Source organism: Pan paniscus, chromosome 2 (genome assembly GCF_029289425.2).
Source record: "Pan paniscus chromosome 2, NHGRI_mPanPan1-v2.0_pri, whole genome shotgun sequence".
NCBI classification, from domain to species: Eukaryota; Metazoa; Chordata; class Mammalia; order Primates; family Hominidae; genus Pan; species Pan paniscus.
Window position 1 is genome coordinate 165,327,574 of NC_085926.1, and position 13,548 is coordinate 165,341,121.

Here is a 13,548-nt window from a genome sequence, read left to right on the forward strand (position 1 = left end):
TCAACTCACCTGGCAGCCACTCCCAGAGCTCCTGGAACTCTGGCCCAAGGCTCTCTGCCTGACTCCTTCCCAGATCTTCTCGGCTTAGCGGCTGAAGACTGACGCCGCCCGATCACCTCAGAAGCCCCGTAGACCATCACGGACACCAAGCTTTAGGTAACTGTCACAGAGGAAGATAAGTCCATCCTCTTCTTAATCAATATGGAGGCTACTCACTCCACAATACCCTCTTTTCAAGGGCCTGTTTCCCTTACCTCCATAACTGTTGTGGGTATTGACAGCCAGGCTTCTAAACCTCTTAAACCTCCCCGACTCTGGTGTCAACTTAGACAATACTCTTTTAAGCACTCCTTTTTAATTATCCCCACCTGCCCAGTTCCCTTATTAGGCTGAGACACTTTAACTAAATTATCTGCTTCCCTGACTATTCCTGGAGTACAGCTACATCTCATTGCTGCCCTTCTTCCCAATCCAAAGCCTCCTTTGCGTCCTCCTCTTGTATCCCCCAACCTTAACCCACAAGTATAAGATACCTCTACTCCCTCCTAGGTGACCAATCATGCACCCCTTACCATCTCATTAAAACCTAATCCCCCTTACCCCGATTAATGCCAATATCCCATCCCACAGCATGCTTTGAAAGGATTAAAGCCTGTTATCACTTGCCTGCTACAGCATGGCCTTTTAAAGCCTATAAACTCTCCTTGCAATTCCCCCATTTTACCTGTCCTAAAACCAGACAAACCTTACAAGCTAGTTCAGAATCTATGCCTTATCAACCAAATTATTTTGCCTATCCATCCCATGGTGCCAAACCCATATACTCTCCTATCCTCAATACCTCCCTCCACAATCCATTATTCTGTTCTGGATCTCAAATATGCTTTCTTTACTATTCCTTTGCACCCTTCACCCCAGCCTCTCTTTGCTTTCACCTGGACTGACCCTGACACCCATCAAGCTCAGCAAATTACCTAGGCTGTAGTGCTGCAAAGCTTCACAGACAGCCCCCATTACTTTAGTCAAGCCCAAATTTCTTCCTCATCTGTTACCTATCTCGGCATAATTCTCAGAAAAACACATGTGCTCTCCCTGCTGATCATGTCTGGCTAAACTCCCAAACCCCAATCCCTTCTACAAAACAACAACTCCTTTCCTTCCTAGGCATGTGGATACTTTTGCCTTTGGATACCTGGTTTTGCCATCCTAACAAAACCATTATATAAACTCACAAAAGGAAACCTAGCTGACCCCATAGATCCTAAATCCTTTCCCCACTCCTCTTTCCATTCCTTGAAGACAGCTTTAGAGACTGCCCCCACCCTAGCTCTCCCTGACTCATCCCAACCCTTTTCACTACACACAGCCGAAGTGAAGGGCTGTGCAGTCGGAATTCTTACACAAGGACCAGGATTGCGTCCTGTAGCCTTTTTGTCCAAACAACTTGACCTTACTATTTTAGGCTGGCCATCATGTCTCTGTGCAGTGGCTGCTGCTGCCCTAATACTTTTAGAGGCCCTTAAAATCACAAACTATGCTCATCTCACTCTCTACAGCTCTCATAATTTCCAAAATCTATTTTATTCCTCACACCTGACACATATACTGTCTGCTTCCTGGCTCCTTCAGCTGTATTCACTCTTTGTTGAGTCTCCCACAATTACCATTGTTCCTGGCCTGGACTTCAATCCGACCTCCCACATTATTCCTGATACCACACCTGACCCTCATGACTGCATCTCTCTGATCCACCTGACGTTCAGCCCATTTCCCCACATTTCCTTCTTCCCTGTTTCTCAGCCTGATCACACTGGTTTACTGATGGCAGTTCCACCAGGCCTAATCGCCACACACCAGCAAAGGCAGGCTATGCTATAGTACAAGCCACTAGCCCGCCTCTTAGAACCTCTCATTTCCTTTCCATCATGGAAATCTATCCCCAAGGAAATAACTTCTCAGTGTTCCATCTGCTATTCTACTACTTCTGAGGGATTATTCAGGCCCCCTCCCTTCCCTACACATCAAGCTCAGGGATTTGCCCCCACCCAGGACTGGCAAATTAGCTTTACTCAACATGCCCCGAGTCAGGAAACTAAAATACCTCTTGGTCTAGGTAGACACTTTCACTGGATAGGTAGAGGCCTTTCCCACAGGGTCTAAGAAGGCCACCACGGTCATTTCTTCCCTTCTGTCAGACACAGTTACTCAGTTTGGCCTTCCTACCTCTATGCAGTCCGATAGTAGACCAGCCTTTATTAGTCAAATCAGCCAAGCAGTTTTTCAGGCTCTTGATATTCAGTGAAACCTTTATATCTCTTACAGTCCTCAGTCTTCAGGAAAGGTAGAATGGACTAATGGTCTTTTAAAAACACACCTCACCAAGCTCAGCCACCAACTTAAAAAGGACTGGACAATACTTTTACCTCTTTCTTTTCTCATAATTCATGCCTGTCCTTGGAATGCTACAGGGTACAGCCCATTTGAGCTCCTGTATGGACGCTCCTTTTTATTAAGCCCCAGTCTCATTCCAGACACCAGACCAACTTAGACTGTGCCCCAAAAAACTTGTCATCCCTACACTCTTCCATCTAGTCATACTCCTATTCACCGTTCTCGACTACTCATACATGCCCTGCTCTCGTTTACACTGCCGGTTTACACTGTTTCTCCAAGCCATCACAGCTGATATCTCCTGGTGCTATCCCCAAACCGCCACTCTTAACTCTTGAAATAAATAAATAATCTTTGCTGGCAGGACTATGCTGAACCTCCTTAGACACTCTCTAATCAGATGTCCTGGGCCTTCCCAATTCTTAGACCTTTAATACCAGTTTTTCTCCTTCTCTTATTCCATTTAGTTTTTCAATTCTTACAAAACCGTATCCAGGCTATCACCAATAATTCTAAATGACAAATGTTTCTTCTAACAGTCCCACAATGTCACCCCTTACCACAAAATCTTCCTTCAGCTTAATCTCTCCCACTCTAGGTTCCCACACCACCCCTAATCCCGCTCAAAGCAGCCCTGAGAAACATCGCCCATTATCTCTCCATACCATCCCCCAAAATTTTTGCCGCCCCAACCTTTTACCACTATTTCATTTTATTTTTCTTATTAATATAAGAAGACAGGAATGTCAGGCCTCTGAGGCCAAGCTAAGCCATCATATCCCCTGTGACCTGCACGTCCACATCCAGATGGCCGGTTCCTGCCTTAACTGATGACATTCCACCACAAAAGAAATGAAAATGGCCTGTTTCTGCCTTAACTGATAGCATTACCTTGTGAAATTCCTTCTCCTGGCTCATCCTGGCTCAAAAGCTCCCCTACTTAGCACCTTGTGACCCCTACTCCTGCCTGCCAGAGAACAACCCCCTCTTTTCCTTTACCTACCCAAATCCTATAAAACGGCCCCACCCCTATCTGCCTTCACTGACTCTCTTTTCGGACTCAGCCCACCTGCACCCAGGTGAAATAAACAGCTTTATTGCTCACACAAAGCCAGTTTAGTGGTCTCTTCACACAGACATGAGTGAAAGAATGTACTTTTGTTATTTTAAAATAACTGCTTATAGACAATAAAAACTCAAAAGACATTGTTTCAAAGATGTGTCTTTGAGGAGAAGCCCAAGGTTTGCCAAGATAGAACTTTGGAATAAAGACTTGAAATAGGATTAGTCCAACCAATCCTTCATTTTATAGGTGAGGGCATTGAAGCTCCAGAGAATTGATGTGACAAGCCAAAAATTATAATGTTGGACAGTGAAAAATATCTCATCTTTTAATTCCTTTACATCATCAGGGTGGTCACTTGAGGAATCAAAAGGAGAAAGAAACTAGATTATTGACATTTAGAATTTTAGGCTTCAGATTTAGAGATTATCATATGAGGAACCATGAAAATAAGGGGAGGAAGGAATCAAAAAATTAAGTGCTCTTGCAAGCAAACAAATTAAGTAGGTCCACACTTCTACCATATGCTTGTAATCAGACTCAGGCCAATCCATGGCTCAGGGGGTTGGTCCTTCATAGAGTATGCTTCAATGGTATAAGGCTACAAAATGAGGAAGTATCTTATTTCCAGAGGTCCAAGGCACAGACTTTTAATGAAACCTGCCTAAAGTTTTCTCTGTACGTTTGAAGGTTTCCATGTCATCATTACCCAATTCAGGAGATTTTATAAGCCTCTCCAAAGAAAGAAATTATTCCTTTTCTCAGGTCTTTGGCTTTTCAGTTGTACTGCGTGATGTGGCAGACTCTGAGATGAAGCAGGGATCCCTCCTACGGGCCTGCCACCCCCAAGGCATGGAAATAAAGGAAAATTTTGAGTTCCTTCCAGGGAAATTCCAGGCACCAACCTAGCCCTGAGAAGTAAATGGGCAACCTGATAAGCAAGAATGCTGTAATAGCTGAAAACAATAGCCAAGGAAGCTAGAGCCACAGAGTTTGCTTCTCTATAGAAATTAAAGGTAAAGTCTTCACATATGTCCCTGAGTTGTTTTTCAGAGACCTGGACCCCTCACCACATGGAAAAGCCATCTGCTGGCACATAGATCTCAGATAGGGTGGAATAGAGGACTAAATTCTGTCATTCTTTGTTCTAAATTTCTTCCTGAGGGCCCTGAAGGAAATTATGCTCACAGGCCAGAGCTCAACTCTCCTTTCAGCTGACCCACACTTTTAGACAAAGCCAAACCAATCACAAATCAGAAAATATTTGAATCCACCTGTGATCTGTGGGCCATGCCACCCTCCCCACTCATCTGATTTGAGATGTCCCACCTTTTTAGGCCAAACCAATGTATAGCCTCCATGTATTGATTTATAGCTTTGCCTGTAACCTCTGCCTCCCTGCCTTTAAAAACTTTTATGGTTAAGCCACTGGGTATTTCAGATCTTAAGCATGAGCTGCCTGATTCTCCTTGCTTGCCACCCTGTGATAAATGCCTCACTTTTTCTTCTTGCAAATCCCAATGTCATTGTTTGGCCTTGCTGTGCCAGGCAGGCAGACCCAAGTTCAGTCTGGTAACAACTCCTCTAGAATATGCCATGAATTATAGCTATGTGAAGTCAATAAAACCCAAAGTTTCCAAAAGAAATACTACTATTTTAATAATTATTTTGCCTCCATGAGGAATACAAATATTTCCTATATATGATGTACTGGACTTTTACAAGGGGTATTGACAGTAATTTTATCCTGTATTGATTATGGACTGTTGTGAATCCTACAGATTTCATATAGTTTAGCAAAGAAAATTATTTCATACTTATTTTCCTTCATAAATAGTGTATGTTTTGTAAATGTATTCCGTATACTTGTAACCTTTATGATGCAAACTTGTAATAACTACTGAGTTACTTACAACTGAAGGAAAAAATTAAATGTTTTAATTTTGGAAGTAGTTTGGAAAATGTATTTCCAGAACATGGTAGAAAATGGTGTTTTTATCTTGAATCCACACAATGAGCTTATGGAAGACACTCCCATTTTTAAGCCAAATGGAAGAAGAACATGAAATCAGAAAAATAAATTACCCAACTTCTGTATAATGCTTTCAGGATCCTCAGTCGGGAACTCGTGGCAGACTTTTAGCAAATCTTATTAAGGAAAACAAATACATTAGGAACACACTGTAAGAATATGTACTTAAAGTGAAACTTGGGTAGTGATCTTATTACATTATCTCAATTATTGAACCCCTCTTATTTTCTTCTTCTGCTTTATTAATGTCATCAGTTATTACCATTTGAAATTACCTTGTTTTTGTACTTGTTCACTGGTTTACTGCTACCAGTAAAATGTCAGCTCCAGGAAGACAAGGACCTTGTCAGATTTGCTCACTAATATATCCCTTGTGCTTAGAAAACTACCTGGAACATAGTGGAAGCTCAATTAATATTTGTAGAATGAATGAATGAATCCCCAGAGCATGACATTTAATGCATGAAAGAGGATCAGAAGAATTCAGCCAACCCAAGAGAAACAGGAATCTGGACCACAACTGAATAAAACTACTATCCTCTTAACTCATTATTCTTTCCTTCCTGAAACAAAGACTTATATTTTTAAAACAGATAGGTTGTGAGGAATTTATGCCACAAATGCATATTACTAACATATAGATTAGTATTTACTGTGTTATATCTAAGTATGCTCAAATTGAAAGTAGAGTAATGAACATTGCTTTCAATTATGTTATGATTTTTAAGCAATCACAATTCATTCTAAAGTTGGCTTCATAATGTCTTGAGTATTGCTGTAGGTTTTGCTGTAGATGGATACCTAGATTTTGAAAATTAAAATAGAAGGTGAAGGGCAGCAGAATATGCCACCCCAAAAGATGCCACTTTAGCATAAGGGTTATTTTGAGCTAAAGGCAACTGAGAAGAAGTAGATACAGGAAAAGTTATTTGCCTTGCCTAAAACAATTTGCCTAAAAACAGAATACAAATTCACAAAGTTATCCCTCCTCCTCTCTCTACCAAGTAGGACAGAATTTGATCACTGAACATGACTTAAGACCCTTATCATCCTGGAAATATCACCACAGGAATCTACACAACAAATTTTACAAAATAGCCTTTATCTATCATATATTTGCCTTCCTACAATTTACTGCCCTTATAAATCCAAGGTCTTTTTCCTTTGTCATTTCTTCAACCATGTATTGTTCTTTGTCGAAGATGCTATGTAAGCCAGAGTTCTAAGCCACTTCTTTGAGATTTACTCATTTTTTCCTGGGTATCTTCTATGTGTACATGTGGTATACATGTTAACAAATGTCTGTTTTTCTCTTGTGAATCTTTTGTTTTTTGAGACGAGGACTCACTCTGTTGTCCAGACTACAGTACAGTAGCATAATCATAGTTAACTGCAGCCTCAACCTCCTGGACTCACGTGATCCTCATGCCTTATCCTCTCGAGTAGCTGGGACCACAGGCATGCGCCACCACACCTGTCTATTATTTTTAATTTTTTTGTAGACCGGATATCACTATGTTGCCCAGGCTGGTCTTGAACCCCTGGCCTCAAGCGATCCTCCCACCTAAGCCTCTCAAAGTGCTGAGATTACAGATCTGAGCCACCACACCTGGCTATCCTGTCTTTTATTACAAGGGATACTAGCTCAAAGCTATGAGAAGTAGAGAGAAAATTACTTTTTCCTTCCCTGCAAAGGGAATATAACTCAGTAATTAAGGTCACAGACTTCTAGCTTGAGTAGTTCTGAGTTCAAATCTACCCACCATATTTATCAGTTGTGTGTCTTTGACTAATTTTATAACATTTTTCAATGTCACTCTCCAGTAGTTCTGAGTTCAAATCTACCCACCATATTTATCAGTTATGCATCTTTGACTAATTTTATAACATTTTGGAATGTCAGTCTCGAGTAGTTCTGAGTTGAAATCTACCCACCATATTTATCAGTTATGTGTCTTTGACTAATTTTATAACATTTTTGAATCTCAGTTTCTTTATCAGGAAGTTAGGTAATGCTGTTTCATAAAAATTTTAGTACATTTAACATAAGGTAAAAAGTGCTTACTTCAGTGAGCCCAACACAAAATTAGGGCTCATTGAGGTGCAGCCATTATCATTAAGCTCTCTGCCAAAATTGCCAAGACAAACAAACAAAAAGGAATTTTACATCATTAGCTTGAAAATGGAAAAACTGTGAAACATGCTATATGAAGTAATATTGGAATGTAGTTTTAGCTTTTGATATTTAGATGTGATGTTTCAGAGTATTCAAGGGAAGGGATCTGCATTTAATCTTTATAGTGCACAATCTTGACTCTAACACTTCCTTGGCTCAGTATTGTAAAATTGTAGAAGTTCAGCTTCCTGAGTCACACTAATTATGCTGCCACTTTCACCTATAAAAAGAGGAATGCTTTACAGAAGTGCTCAGCATTTCTATGTTGTGTACATTTTAAAACCATAAATCAGTAGAAAAAAAACTGGTATGTTTCAAAAGGTACTGAAACAACATAAATATTAAACGTAACATGTCAAATAACAAGTTAAGATTAGTGAAATACCCAAAGCTCCTCTATTGCAAGGAATACTGGATCTCTGTGTCTTGAGTGACACCCCAGAGAGGCATGTACCATGGCCATGGTCTCTTTATCTTATTTCCCCATGGCTAGAAAATGGTACTATGCCTGAATCTAATAGTCTAGTATTTTAGGGAATAATAAATTTGCTATCTAAGACAAGAATTTGGTATTTAAGATATTATAGGCAGGATTGTTCTAACATATGAATGGTAATATTTTACGTATGCTCAAGGTTTTTGATGCATATAGATTTTCTAAAACATACAGAAGGAACAGAAACAAATGCATACCTAATTTTACTTATTCATCAAGACAGATATCTATTACTACAGGCACAGTTTAAAACAGAAAAGACATAAGATATAGAGCAAATATTGTCAAGATGATGATATTTTGCCAATCAGCTATTTTTGAGAAATCATCTTTTATTCTGAGGCTGTGCTTTTCATTCACAGTGAATCTAAATCTCTTCCTTTTATCTCCTGGGTGTCAGGATTTGTCACTCTTCCCATAAACAAAATTGATTCTAGGGAAAAAAAACAAAAAAATATACTTTAGGAATTTCAGGAGAAAACAACTGACAATAATTAGTTTTTCTTAATATTTAACATGTTATTTGGTCTTTTTTCTCTGTAAGATAAATAGGCAGTGTCTAATAGCAAAGCCTTCTCCTTTGTCTCAAATTCATAATTATATCATTATTAATCATTTTCTGGTAATTTATGAGGTAAATTAACACCCACTACAGCTTGTCATGGAAAAAGCATTAATCCTGTTTTTCATAGAGGGAAACAAAAATAAAGTGACAGAGAGGTGTTCTTCTAAATATAGAGACCCAGTCCGGAGAACATAGCATAAGAAAACGGTGATGAGCGTGGTAGAGTTTTAAATTTAAGGCATTAGCAATCATCATTTTATGCATGTAATGTAAGCCTTCAGGGTTAAAAGTGCAACTTCCCAGTTCTCCTTTTTCAGCTCTGAATCAAAGCTTACTTTACCTCCAATGACAATATTTTTATATCTCTAGTATTTTCAAATACTGACCAAAGTGATATAGTATACAGCATAAATGCAAATACCTGTTTTCAACCATTCTGTGTTTGCAAGTGAAAAGGAACTAAGAACTGAAGGACAAAACAGAAAGAATGATGTACCAAAATCTATTCACCTTTCTTTTAAACTGGGTTAAGAGAAGTGGCCTAAATCAATCAATGTCAAATGTTGCCTTAAGTTCCTTATGCTCGGATGTCATAAAGGTTAATTTCAAAGGTGACAAATTTTGCATAATTTTAAAGCTAATAAAATGATATTTAAATGTATTTGAAATAATAGTGGGACGGCCCTTTTTTATTAACTCTACTATTCAGTCCAAAGACACACTCTTTGAAGAACAAATAACATGGAAATAGACATAAACTCCAGCAGATTATATTTTATTTTTTTGTTTTGTTTTGTTTTGTTTTCTGAGACGGAGTCTCGCTCTGTCACCCAGGCTGGAGTGCAGTGGCGGGATGTCCGCTCATTGCAAGCTCCGCCTCCCGGGTTCACGCCATTCTCCTGCCTCAGCCTCCCGAGTAGCTGGGACTATAGGTGCCCGCCACCACGCCTGGCTAATTTTTTGTATTTTTAGTAGAGACAGGGTTTCACCGTATTAGCTGGGATGGTCTCGATCTCCTGACCTCGTGATCCGCCCGCCTCAGCCTCTCAAAGTGCTGGGATTACAGGCGTGAGCCACCACGCCTGGCCCAGATTTTACTTTTTATTATGAATAATTATAGTCAACAATGTTTTGTTTCAAAATATTAAAATAATTCTGGAAAAAAGAAACCAAATACCCCAATATTTCAGATAGATAAAGATACATAAATACATCTCCTAGAATAGATATTACATTTAGTCACAACAGGAATAAGCAGCAACTCCTATATCCTCATAATACTAATGCCATAATGCTATGGCATTAAAATGCTCATCAGAATAATTTGTCTGGAAAAATTTTAAAGTAGCTTCTATAAACACTAACTTATAATTGAGGACAATATCTTAAAATTTTAAATACCTAGAAGGGTAGAATGTTACATAAAACCCATTAGTCCCAGCCTTTTCAATCTGTCTCTTTCTCCAGGAAGAATCACATTTTGAATTGAATCTTCATGCCATCATCAATCTACTCACTACTAAATTGGGCAGATTAATAAAATCTCCCTTGACATAATAGTGAAGAATTTAGAGGCAGACTGAAGCAAAAATGATTATTTTTTATCTTCATCCTTCCTTCCTAAATAGGTACCCCCATATTTAATCAATATATTTATACAACATCTTCATCAGATGGAAGCAACTTTTACCTCCTAATATTACAATACAATAGCATTACCAAGCTAATGGCGAGAAAAAAAATTCTTAATGGATATTCTGCAATCTACTTCTCCCCTCAACACACAACCCAAAAGAGTTCTAAACACAATAACTTTCATTATGTCTGGAGTCCTGTCAATTTCAAAATCATAATTCACTATTTTTTCAGGAATGGTACCTTTCATGAGAATCTTTCACAATTTTCTTCTCAAAGCCTATAAAGTTGGCCTACATCCCCAACCTTAAAAAGGTGCTTTATTGTCCTAGAAGTTTAGCTTAGTAAGGGCTTTAGAGGAATATACTGCAATATAAAATTCATCTGATAGGAAAATCCAAATAATGGATAGATTTTGCACAAAAGGATTGTTTGGATCAAAGAAAATTTCCAGGCTATGTAAAAATTGATTGTACTAAACCTAAAATCATTCATCCTCATACTTCAGAAATCATCAACAGAATACACTTCATGTATACCATGAAGCCATTTAATAGTTCACTATGGTGATGCTAAATCACTATCTTCATTAATCTCAATGATTTCTTGAGTTCATTTGTGAGAGAAAAATTGATAAATCACTAAATACGTATTGTCTTAAGATAACGGCCCTTTCTACATTTTATATGGCAACAATGGACAGTCCCTGATAAATGAGTGGCCATTTATTTTAAACAATACTTTAAAGGAGTAACCCTAGTTTAGAAAGTCTCACTACAATAAAGAACATAAAACAGTTCAAACTGTCATTAAGACCTGCTAGTTAAGCATTATCTAAATAATGCAAATAAACAGATAAGTGGGTTATTTTGGGTTTTGAATTTTTGCTGCTGTTTTACTGATAGCTGTTACTTGGCCTTTGCATATAACAAGTCATCAACCTGGAAAATAGAGTAAAACATAATTATTCTAAATGCCATTATTTACTTGTGCATTGATGCCCAATGTAGCTTTTTTCTTTCTGTCTCCATACTACATAATTATATATTAATTGTAAAAAATTAGAATTATCTAAAGGTTAGACAGACACATAGATCAAATGACATACTTAGAATACATTTGAACACTGACACAGCCATTACTAGAATTGAAGTTGTGTTAATGCAATCTCATCAATTCTAAAACTGTTTCATTGTTTTTAAGATATGACTTTCAGAAGGGTCGCTCAGCATTAGTTTCATGGAGCCAAAAAAGAGTGAAGTATCCCTTACTGGGCCAATAATATCAGTATCGCTAGTTCATCTAATAGATTCAGATTCTGCAATTAACTATGTCTCTTCTCCCTGTAAATGACTTTAAACTTTTTCACTTGCCTTTCTTCTTTTGTTCACTGCCTCATTCATATTTATTAATTTATTCATAATGAACACTTAGTATGTGCCAGGCACAGTGTTACAGGCTTCAAAAATTCCTTTATTTAACTCTATGAGATGAGTACTACTATGATGTTCAAATAAGATATAGGGAAAATGTGGCTTAGAAAGGACAAGCAACTTGTTTCACAACTGTTAGTGAATTCAGCTGGAAATTGAGCCCAACCCAATTTCACACCCTCTGTCTATAGAGAAACTGATATTATGTGCAAGGCATTTTGCCAAATATTGGCCTGAATACAGAGATGAGTAAAATATAATTTCTACTATCCTGTGGTTTGTAACTCTCACATGAGCATTATGACTGCTGAAGGATCCTAAACATAAACTTGACAATTTTCCCACTGTATTCACATTTCTGGCTTCTCTTACTCACAAGAGAAAGTGCTGAAGCATCCATCCAGACAATCTGAATTTCCCTGTGTTGACACTGTGCCCAGTGCTAATCCAATCCACTACTTCTACACTCCCTTTACCTAACTGCATCATCTTTCACCAGTTGCCCAAGTTGAAGATTTGAAATTACCTTTGACTCCTTCCTATCCCTCAGAACCTACATTAGTCACTTACTGTTTTGGTATCCACCTCTGAATTCTTTCACAACTCCACACCTCTCAGTTTCCATCCCCAATGTGGCATCATACACAGACAGTTGACCTTTATTCCCACTCTGACACTTTCTAGCTACGTAACCTGAGACAAACCATACAATCTTTCTCTGAGCTTTTGTTCTTTACTAGTCAAATATCTAATCTTCTGGAGTGGTTTTAGCTTTAGTGATGGTTATATGAAATGGCTACCACATATAGTAGCCATGATGGCAGCTATTATTACCACTGCCCTATTTTAGGCCTCTGTCATCTCTTAAAATACAATACCTGGTATATAAAATGCACTTAACAAATATCCATTGAAAGAACAAATGACTTCAGATATGTACATTGCAATTAGAAACTGGAACTAGTTCTGCTTAACATAGTCAGTTCCCCCAAATAATTCTCAAAAAAGGTACCTGTTGGGTTATGCTTCATAATAAACAGAAATGGATGATTTGCTATAAATTGGCTTTGAGCCAGACTCATGATCACAGGGATGTGTATGCCTATAAAATAGAGACAACAGTTATTTAGATGCTTGCATTAAAAGATCAGTAAAGAAAGTATATTCATAATACATTTTGTAGATAGGAAAAGTCATTTTGTGTAAGGAGTTAACATGTGGAAAAATAACCATTTTCTAAATACAGAGGAATTTGCAATAAATTACTGAAGAATAAATATTAGGTCACTCACAGAATAATTCTAACTTTATATTTATGCTCAATGAAGAAGCAAGCCAGATAGCAGATTCAATTTAGTGAAAGCAGTTGAAAAAATTTATCTTTTAAACAGTAATTTTCTGTTCACTTTTTATTTGCATTATATGATTTATTTCTACAATGTTTGTAATTCCTAATTCCTATTTAGGTATGTTTGCACTTCGGGATTGTGGTAATCACATCTGAGCTCAAATTAAATTTTTTTTTAACTTACTCTTTCAAAATTATTCTGTGAACTCAGAGCTTTTAGGATTTGTGCAGTGAATGTGTGTGAGATTTTTATTATGAGATTTGAAGCAGAAATTTGCTGCCTTAAAAATTACTTTCTATGATTATTTTTATTATGTTGCTCCATTACAGTATTTGTCAATATTTAGAATGGGAAAATATAAAAAGTTAGATATTTTTCCTATCTAGATTAAATGTTTTATGCTTAATT

The 13,548-nt window shown here is 37.8% G+C and overlaps 1 protein-coding gene across 1 annotated transcript in view; it reads right to left on the minus strand.

Moving 5' to 3' along the window:
• Positions 1-4,114: 4,114 nt before the first annotated feature.
• Positions 4,115-13,548, minus strand: part of SERPINI2 (serpin family I member 2) — a 36,007-nt gene continuing 26,573 nt past the window's right edge. The window contains exons 9-10 of the mRNA XM_008970942.4: positions 12,804-12,893; positions 4,115-8,591 (exon numbers count right to left, since the gene is read on the minus strand). Of these exons, the coding sequence (XP_008969190.2) occupies positions 8,515-8,591; positions 12,804-12,893 (167 nt within the window). The 3' untranslated portion in view covers positions 4,115-8,514. The remainder of the gene's footprint in view (positions 8,592-12,803; positions 12,894-13,548) is intronic.